Below are 10,849 nucleotides of genomic sequence, written 5' to 3' on the forward strand. Positions count from 1 at the left end.
GTCTTTACATCTACCAACCAGTTGACATTCTTTGGCAACATGCATAAAACAAACAACACCTAGTTAGCTAATCTGATATCTGAACCATAAATCATAAAACATACATCAGTAATAGAACCTGATTATTTCTGAAATACTCAGCTATAACAAAGAGATCAAGAAATTATGGGATCAGGCAAAGGATTAGTCAAGCAAGCATGCATCAGATAGATGATATCAATTTATTCAACTCACAGTAGTCAACAATTGCATGCGGGCTTAGAGCCAAAAATACAAGAGACATATTCCTGCAGCATTTCAAAGAATGATAAAGTAATAATAAAAGCCAAAAAAGCACCCCCAAGATCACATTGTGAATAAAGAAAACATCAAGATGATTTAAAAATAAATACACAAGATATTCCATACAGTGCAGAGAACTTGGTCACCACCAAAGAATACCATACAGGGAACAAAATTAAGCACACAGCCACTCTCCAGCACAATGCCAAAGATGCATGTTAGCAAAAGACCAGATCATTAAAATCCAGGCACAAGTACAGAAACAGCACACTGGATATCGGAAATGAGGGACAAAAGGTGAACGATTCAGCATGAATGTTTACCAAAACCAATGAAGGCCTGCTGCAAGGATTAAGAGATTGATGACATAAAGAGTTAGATACAAGCTTACTATTGAAATGTGAGGGCGGAAACATTTTCCATTCTAAGGCACCAGGAAAAGCAAGTACATCATGTGTTCATGAATGCATGCAATTGCAAGGCTGCCCGCATTGCAAAAACGATATAAGCAGCAAAGGGAACTGAAAGGGACACCCATGTAATGATTTTTCTTCTTTAGCAATAATGATGTTGACATTACAACTACCATCCATGCTAAAGTCTAAAGCAGCACGATAATGATGAATTCCACACTAATTTCTAGTTTATAATGAACCAAACTAACCAAACTAACAAAAGAGGCCGAGAAGTGGAACTGGTGCAACACAGTGTTCATTTAGACCTATAAAGACATGATTAATGCAAAGGCAAGTTAGGGATCACACAACACTTTGTGAATGGGACGACTTTTAAAGGAAATACCATCAATAATAGACTCCAACACAGTAGTAAAACAGTGCTTGCAAGCAAGACAAAACTGTAACACCAAAAAGCTAAGGCTCATACCAAAATGTCTCCTGATGATGAATAATACCTGCAACTGTAGATTTCACCTTTAACAAACAAAACCATAATGAACAAAAGAGAACCCAAAAAGAAGGATTAGAAAGAAAAGAAAAGAAAAGGCAGCAAATACAAAGTAGCAAACAGTGTTTTATTATGTCAAATTTTTCAGAAGCGACATACGTTTTAGACAAGAATTATTATAAACAGTAGTAAAATTTAGCTTCTTCGGCAAATGATCAATGATCCTCTCTGTGCAATGAGAAAGGCAAACAGAAACGATCAGGAACAAGAATATCATGAACCAAAAAGCCGAAGCAAATAGAGAGAGAGAAGGGAGAGAGATATATATGTTAACAAGATACAAGTCTACAAGAACAATTTACCGAAACCCTATCAATAATTAGTAGATAGAAGAGGAATTAGACTACAATGTCATTCCACCGAGAGCCTCTCTCCATCCATCCACCATCTTAGAACCCTGAAGAAAATTTCAATTTATTGCGTTACCGTAGCTTGAACCTCCAAGCAGGCCTCCTCCCGAAGCCGCATAGATATCAGGAGGGTCGAGAATTGGGGAGGAAGTCCCCCCATTCCTAGCCCCACCACCGCCACCACTACCACTACCACCACCCAAATGCAGCTCTGAGATATTGGGAAACCCATCTCTTGTTTCCAACCCTTGATCGTATAGAAACCCTTTGAACACATGCCCACCAATCTTCACCACTGCCTGGTAAGCATATTCGTCTTCGCCATCATCCACCGCAGTCACTCTAACACACTTGAACACGGCCGGGGCTCGGACTTGCCCCGGCAATGCCTCTTTAAAACTCGCATCTGCAGACAACAACACCCATTTCAATTCACTGCATCACCAGCACACCTGCAATCACATCAAATATAGAAGAAATGATGAAAATTCAGACCTTGATGACTCGAACTAGTATCAAAGCTTCTTGGAGGAGTTGTATTGGAAGTGGAAGTATGAGATGTTGTAGTAGTTTGTGAAGTGATGAGCCTAGGTTTCTTAGCACCGGAGGTGGACCCTGAAGAGCCTGCTCCGGGAGTGACGGAGACCATGAGCTGTCGCTCTCGCCTCCTAGCGGCCGGAACCCATGTGCTCTTGACGTGAGTAGCGCAATCAAAACCACGGCTTTTGCAGCAAGTTCTGCACCGGCGATGACTGCAGTCTTTCTTGGCTTGATTTCCACAGTCCTGGCACGTCGTCCCACCCGCGGTTGTAGGACCCGAAGCACCGACTCCACCAACGCCACAGCTGAGCAAATTGGAAGAGCTATTGTGATCGAGAATCATGGGTTTCTTGAGATAATTGGCGTGCTGGGTTTGCTGGTTTTGCCAGAACTGTATTCCACCGCCTTTGCTTCGATGGCCTAGCATATCTGCTTCGTCGACGCCACCCATGCTCGACGGAGCGAGGCAAGGAGCGGCAGTGAGGAGGGGGATGACACCGACGCCGACCCCAACACCAAGAGCGGTGGCTGCATTCGAGCCATTGATGGCGTGAGGATCGGAGATGATGGGGTCGTGCTGGTTGTTGTGGTGGAAGGAGGAGGCCGGAGCGACGACGAAGACGTCGCGAAGACCCACCATGCCCATCTCATGTGGGAGGCCGTAATTGATCTGGCGAGAGGAGGAAGACCACATTCCACCGCCGCTGGCAGAGGAGGCGTTTCCAGCGGCGGCTGGGCCAGCATTGAATCCCAGAGAGAGGTCATCGGCGGCACGGCCGGTGGAAGAAGAAGCGACCCAGTCAGCAAAAGCGCCAGAATCTGAAGGCAGTCTCCTTGTAGTAGCCACAACTGCTGATTCTGATAACAAATCCAATCTTTATATACAATAATATCTACAAACAAGGAAAAAAGAGAGAGGGGAAAAAAACACTCAAAAATCTTGGGGAAAAAAATCTATCTATGTATCTATGTAAGGTTTTGTGTAAGTGGGGTCTCTGAAATTGTATCAGAAAGAGAGAGAGATTTGTAGTGTTGGGGGTGGTTTTTGTTGCTGTAGTCGGTTAGGTGAGTTTGTTCTCTATCTCTATCTCTCTCTACCTCTCTCTCCCTCTCTAAAAGAAAACCAAAGCAACGCAAAGCAAAGAGGGGGCAGCACAGCAGTGCTGAGACCACTGCTGCTGGAAGTCTGCTTCTGTAGATACTAGTAGTAATACTGTCACTTGGCTTTTCTGATACAAAAAGTTGGTATTGAAAGAGGAAAATAAAAATTTATACGAGTGAGAGTTGTGAGTTGGAGTTTCGCTTCAGAGCAGAAGGGGAAGAGAAAGCCGCAGCAGCTGCAGCAGACGCAGCTCAGAGATATAGATAGATAGAAGGTAGAAGTAAAAAAGAAACATAAAAATAAATACACATATGCAACAAACCGGCCCCCCCACCTCCAACCCCCTCTGAGCCCCTCTCTCCCCCTCTCTCCCCCTCTCCCTCTCTCTTTCTTCTGTTGTTATTTTGATTACCCACCTTTCTCTCTCATCATCATCATCATCATCTTCCTTCTTCTTCTGCTCTGAGCTTCTCTCTCTCTCTCCCTCTCTGGTCTCCTAGAAAGCGAAACTTGAGGTGGGTTCGTCTCCTCCTCTCATGTATTCTTCTCTTTCTCTTCTCTCTTCTCTCTTCTCTCTTCTCTCTTCTCTGACTCTCTCTCTCCAATAATCACACCAAGTAATAGTATATACTAGTGAAGACTAAAGAGAGAAATTGGGGGCATAAAGACTTTTGTTCTCTAGTTTTTGTAAGATTATGGTGGCTCTCCCTAAAGTCACATGACACCTTTCATTCATTCATTCATTTCCCCCAACTCCTTTCCTTCCTTCTCTCTCTCTCCTTTTTTTTTAATTAATTTTTTCATCTTTCTTTCCCTCCGTGGCTCCACTCGCTTCACGCCGCGTGTTCTTTCCCCGCCACCCAAGTTGCGGCCCTCCGCCGATCCGTAGCTTGCTCCCACGTTCTGCGCGTGCCATCCACGTGCTTTACCCCCCACATATTTAAAACCTTCTAATTTAGAAAAACGTGGATTTTTTCTCACCTTCGTTTAAAAAGGAAAAAACGTGGCGCTTGATATCATAAGCTTGGTGCTGCAAGTGAAAAATTATGTATTTAACAAATTTTTTAATAATTATTTTTTAAATTTTATCTTAATAACCTTATCGTTTGAAATGATAAGTGTTTTTCATAAATTTATATACATATAATATTTTGCAAAAACTATTACTATAAACATATTTTAAATTTATATTAAATATTATTTTTTTTTTTTACTAAATAAAAAAACAGACATGTCCAAATAAATTTGTTAGTTCCGTTATATTGGTTGATGTCAACAAAAATCCTCTTAATTTTAAATAACTTCATCTTTTATCCTATACGAGATTTTTCTCTTTTATCCATGTAGTATATTACAAACATCTCATGCATACACATCATAATTTATAGGATTGAAATTATTGGATCAAGTAGGCAAACACCCCCTTACAGAGCCACACAAACTCTCACACTGGATTGGTGATCAACTCTAATACCATTTTGTAATAATGTGCATTCAATCGTATAGATATTGGACCCAAAAAAATCCTCAGTTTTAAAACATATTTATAAAGTTCTTATATTTAACCAAAAAAACAAACACTAACTAAATTTTGAAACTCTTTTAATAAAAATATTTTAATCGAAATCAAATTTTTTAAGATATTTTACATTATTTTCAAGAAATTAAATTAATATTTTAAGATTTTAAATAATTCAAAAATGTAATCTCTTTTTTTTAATATCTATATATGTTATGAGAATACGAATCATATATATTGAAATCTAATGACTTAAAATGGAATAGACACGTAGGACTAAGAAATAAAGAAATAATATCTAAATACAAAATGATAAAACACTTACAAGGCATAAACTCCATGAAACCCTAAAGACACATGGCATTTTCTAAAGGGTACCCTTCAACAACTACCCTTATTCTTATATATAAGATCTTAATTATCCTATTTAAGACTTTAGTCATGAGATCCAATGTTTTTTTCATGTGAAGATTGTGAGATTGTTGACATTATAAACTCATAAATGCCCAAAAGAAAGAAAGAAAGAAAGAAAGAAAAAAGGTATATTTACACGTGTTATTTATTATGTGCATTCCACCATTCAACCCATAAACCTATAAATAAATTTTTAAATGAATTTATCTTAAATTCTAATGTGTTTTTATTTTTTATGGCAAAAAATTTAGTGGTTCATAGATAATTTAATTTGTCATACTAATTTCTAAAAATGATTATATTTAATAATATTTTTATTTAAAGTGTTTTTAATAAATATGCTTTCTTCGAAAGAGTTTTCAAAAAAATCACATTATCAAATGTTTTTTCAAAAAATACTATACATGATTTTTCAAATTTTGAAAATATTTTCTAAAATTTATCAAACACTAACTTTAAAAAAAAAATTATATATATATTTAAAATCACAACCAAACGAAGTTCTTTTTATAATTATTTTAATTTACACAAGTATAAATGTTGTTATCAATTATGGGTGTATAAAATCTTACTTATTAAAATTCTAATCCTAAATAAAGGGCTACCAATATGATCATAATGAAAAATTAAAAATATATTTAAATTCAATAATTTTTTCTTGCATATTTTTTTTAAAAATAAAATAAAATAAAAATCTTTACTATTCAAAGAATGAAGTAGATAAAAAATATATATCTTTTAAACAATTTTTTATTACATATAAATTGTCTCTATACTTTTCATAATAGATCAATGGAAAAAATTTCAATATCTTCCTATCTTTTTTTTTTTTTTCCTTTCTTTCTCTAATAGTGTTCCTATAGGGATGTATGTTTGAGTTGAAAAAGGAAAATGGGAGGATAACAACTCTCAAAGACATTTACAAAGAAAGGGAAAAAAAATCTAAAAATTGGAGTGTATTGTGGTCAGGGTGAGATGAAGTCATGTTATGTTTGGGGAAGACTTTTGTGGAGAGGATGGCAAGAATTTGAATGTTAGGGCACGTGAAAGAGAGAAAGCAAAAAGCTCTTTGGCTCTTTGGGGCCCCAAATCTCTCCATCACTCTCTCTCTCTCTCTCTCTCTCTCTCTCTCTCTCTCTCTCTCTCTCTCTCTCAAACACACATATAAGTTATAACATATGCCCAAAGTCACACTTGTCTCTAGGTTCATTCAATTCATTCCCTCTTCTTTCCCCATCTAAAGAAGAGAGGCCTTGTTGTGAAAGTTGTCCCACAACCACCACAAGTGATTTTGGAATTGGAAAGCATTCATCACCTCATTGTGTAACAAGCTTAAAGTGATGTTGGATTTGTGTCTACTAATTTCTCCTTTTCAACCACTATTATTGCACCCACCAAGAATCATTTCCTTAACTACCTTTTCATACCTTTTCTTTTTAAAAAAGAAAAAACAAATTCCCCAAATTATTTTAATGTGTCCATATTTTTGTGGCAACACCTATGCCTTTATTATTGCTTTCTACTTTCTTTGGGCTTCAAAGCATACAACTATTCTCCATCCTTCTTGGTTTGAAGTATAAGGTTCTTGATTAGCTTTTATTTTCTCTTAGAGTAAGATTCTACTCTCTTCCATACAACACTAATGTAATCATTTGACGTATCCTTTTTTAGATTTTCTTGTATTATAGACACACAATTTACCTTTTTTTTTTTTTGCATTATGTGGTGTTTAGAAGCTATTTGAGCTAGCATTCTATAAGTTCAACAATACACAAGCACACATGAAGCAACACAAAAATTTAAAAGAAAAAAAAAAACCTTTAACTTGTATTACTCTCTCAAATATTTATAAGAAAATAATAAAGACCTACTCCAAACAATACTTCTACACTCTCTTGGGAATTCATGTAGAGAAGCCTTGGCGATGCACTCTTTATATGGTATAAGTTACACCCTATATTTTAAAGAATCAACTCACTAACATAACCCACATTATAAGTGGTGGTTTAGTCCATAGCTTCAACCATTGCCATTTGTCATAGCAATTCCATTGCATGTTTTTCCTCCAACCACCTATACCATGCTCAAGAGTTCATTCTCTTGATCATGACACTTGTATTCTCATTATAGAGAGTAGTTTAGCTTGTGTCATGTGTTTCACAAGCATGACTATCTGTCATATATTTCATGTCATATGCCTCATAACCTCCATGCCATGTGACATCTCTTTGATATGCCAATAGCCCCTTGTTTTAGGCTTTCTTTAACATTAAAGTGTCACCTCCTTTAAGTGTTCAAGTGTTATATTCTTATCATACCAACAACATTTGATTAGTTTTCACTAATGCTAAATGTTCTACTATATTGAGTTCATATGTATTATTTAGCTCACTAATGTATGTATAGGCAACCTCATATGTTTCAAACTTTTTCTTAACTCACATCCTTATGTAATGTCGCTCATATGCGTTAAGCTTCTTTCTCAGTTTATAACATATATTTATTGCATTGTCGTTCATACATACCAACATTTCTAAGTTTTCTCACCATAAAGTATGCATATTTTAAGTTGTGCCCACAATTGCACTCATACATGCATGTCAACAAGACTCATCATCATACCTTACTCATGTTCGAGACCTCATATCATATCTTTGAAGTAATGTACTTATTATCACTCGTATTTTCTTACTATTCTTAGAAAAATTAAGATAGTAATCCCTAAAAAAACTTTTTAAGTTTTTCTTATTTTAACATGAAGAAACACCATAAGTGCTTCCACAAACATAACAGAATTACTTGAATTAAAGAAAATTCTAAAAAGTATTTTTACAACTTGAAAACTCTTTTCTATGATACCTTTTTCGAAGAAAAAATCTCAATCCAACAATGTCTCATACTTGGATTTTTATTGAGTCGGCACCCACATAATGTATTGTTTGTGCATACTTGATCCCATGTTGACCTCCAAATTACTACCAAGCCAATGTCGAGTACTCATAACATTCTTATCTAGTATTCATAATGACATCTCGTCCTATAAGCACTCGTGAGTGTAAAGTGTGTCCTTGATTCACTATCGTTGTGTGGTGAAGGTATTGACACCTTCATAGTATCATATGGATGTTAATAATAGATAGTACTAGTGTAGCAAAAATCATGGTACCTTCTTTCCTTCCTTTTTTTTTTTTTTTTTCTCATTTTCATTATCAAATTACTTGAAAAACGTGTTCTTGATATACCATGAATTCTTAGTAACCAGTTTTTAATTTAGCATTAACTAAATTAATGTGACATAACAACACAATTTTATTAGTGTTCATTTAAATACACTTTTTGTTTTTTGTTTTTTTTTTCAAATAGAAAATAATAATAAATTTTATTTAAAAAATAATAACTTTTGTAAAAAATGTACAAACTTTCCCTGCTTTTAAAAATTACCTTTAAAATCCATTGTTGTAAAAAAATTTAATATCTCAAGGTTTTTTAAATATTTTTAAAAATTCATGTACTTAAAAAAGATTTTACATTTTATATAAAAAAATATTTTTAAAAAAAACAAGAAATATATGAAAACGATTAGAGTCTGTTTAACAATAATTTTAAAAAACGTTTTTTAAATACTTAAAAACTTTTATTTTTAACGTTCTCTAAAATTCTCACCAAACTTTACTTTTCTATTTATATTTTCACTTACATGATCTTGTTTTTGTTGGAATCGGAGACAAAGACCAATCCAGTCCCCCTTTGTATAATTTTGTCTCATTTAGTTGTCATGTTTTGTCACTTCCATTAAAGCCCAAATGCTTTCTAGTGGAGTTCTATATGAATTACTTTTGGTGTTCAAACTTTTATTTATTGCAAATTAGTAAAAGGTTGTATATCCTCATCATTACGACACTAATTTCTTTAATTATTAGACATATCTCACATTTCATGGATTCCCTCAAATAAATACTAATTTTGACATCACTAAAAAAATAGTTCATTCTCCTAAAAAGGAATAACTAAAATTCAATTATTATTATACCTTTTTTCAATTATATTAACTTTTTAAATTATTTTATATTTCTTTATTTTTAAAATACATTTAATAATGATTTTAGAAAGTATTTATAATCTTTTCAATACAAGGAAAAAAAAATTAAGTATTAAAAAAGTTAAAAACATTTCTTATCATTATTACCGATCACACGATATTGAACAAAGTATTTCTAAATTAAAATAAATTATTTTATATTTTATTAATTATCGTTCAAACTAATGATTATGTCTAAGATATGAATATTAACTATTTATCATCCACTATAATTTGATATATCGATTTCATGATTTAATATGATTTATATTTTAATTTAAGTCAGATTTTATAATTTAATTTAAGTTATTTATTTAAGTATGTTTAATAAGATATCTTAATACTATAACTTAAAGTTAAAAATGACTTAAAACAATAAATCAAGATAATTTTTTTCTTAAAATCTCAAGTATTGTTTGTTGTGGTAGGTCATGTCTATTTCTCTCTTATAGCTTTATTACTTAGTATAAGTGAAGATTAATATGTCAATCTAATAATTTAGAAAAATATTGAAGTTGATTTTAATAAAAAATACTTAAAGTAAAAAAAAAAAAAAAAGGTAATAATTTTTAATTCAATAATTTAAATAAAAAACCATATTGAATTATCAAACTCATAGATGATAAAATTAAATATTTATTACTTGATAACTTAAGTTAATTTTAAGTTAAAATATACTTAAATTATTGACTTAAAATTTATTTTAATTCATCAAGTTAAAATATTTATCCTCATAAATTATAACAAATACAAAGGAAGTTAAGTAATAATAGAGATTATAGAGTAGCAAAAGAAATTATAAAGGTAACTAAAGTAAATAAATATAAATAAAAATAAAATAAAATAAAGATATAAGACTTAAAAATAAATTAATTATTTTTATTTATTATTTAAATTTATTTTCACTTTAAGTTATTTTATAAAGTCACTTTAAGTTATTAAGTTAGTATATCAAATACCCACTAAATTTTAACCAACAATGGTGAAAATGATACAAAATTAGAATTAATGATAGTAAAAACTTAAAAATAATTATAGTAGATGTGTTAAAATGAAAGAAAATTAATTTTAATTAAATAATTTGTGAGAGACATAGAGAATAAAGCACATAAAGAATTTAAAGCAAATGTCCCTCATAAAATTTCCAATTAATTTGGGACTTTGGGACTGTTGAAGTAAATGAATATACAAACTTAAAGTAAAACTTAGTAAATGAAGAATATATCCTTATTTATTTTATCACATTTTTCTCCTAATGCATTTAAAAAATTCGCCCCCCACCCCAAAAATAAAATAATAATAATAATAATAATAATAATAATAATAATAATAATAATCCTCCATGCCTCATTCAAATTAAGACCAAAAAATATTTTTTAACTTTCCTTATCTAAAGTGATTTTTCCCTACAATAACATGTTTGATTATTATTATTAATAATTAAACAAAATCTTGTGTAAAATTCAAAGGTTTATAAGAAAAATAGATGATAATTAATTAAAGAAAAAATGTTAAAGGATTATACCCATCTCTTTTAGGCACAAGGGGTGCATGCATTACAGAGTCTCTCACATGGGGGCTTGTGGGCTGTGTTTCTT

The 10,849-nt window shown here is 32.5% G+C and overlaps 1 protein-coding gene across 1 annotated transcript; it reads right to left on the minus strand.

Annotated features, from left to right (window-relative positions):
* Positions 1–1,294: 1,294 nt before the first annotated feature.
* LOC100251674 (protein LATERAL ROOT PRIMORDIUM 1) lies at positions 1,295–3,940 on the minus strand. The gene is made up of 3 exons (XM_010653212.3): positions 3,657–3,940; positions 2,094–2,996; positions 1,295–2,004 (listed from the first exon to the last, which is right to left on the minus strand). The coding sequence occupies exons 1-3, from the start codon at positions 3,682–3,684 to the stop codon at positions 1,658–1,660; spliced, it is 1,278 nt and encodes a 425-aa protein (XP_010651514.2). The 5' UTR covers positions 3,685–3,940; the 3' UTR covers positions 1,295–1,657.
* Positions 3,941–10,849: the final 6,909 nt, after the last annotated feature.

Source organism: Vitis vinifera, chromosome 6, assembly GCF_030704535.1.
Source record: "Vitis vinifera cultivar Pinot Noir 40024 chromosome 6, ASM3070453v1".
NCBI classification, from domain to species: Eukaryota; Viridiplantae; Streptophyta; class Magnoliopsida; order Vitales; family Vitaceae; genus Vitis; species Vitis vinifera.

Bases quoted from the DNA above. Each gene is read 5' to 3' on its own strand.
- LOC100251674 (XM_010653212.3), bottom strand. From the start codon at position 3,684: ATGATGATGATGATGATGAGAGAGAAAG. The intron at 2,997-3,656 runs GTGGGTAATCAA...ATTTGTTATCAG, and splicing joins GATGATGATGAGAGAGAAAG to AATCAGCAGTTGTGGCTACT. The intron at 2,005-2,093 runs GTCTGAATTTTC...TGTTGTCTGCAG, and splicing joins TACTAGTTCGAGTCATCAAG to ATGCGAGTTTTAAAGAGGCA.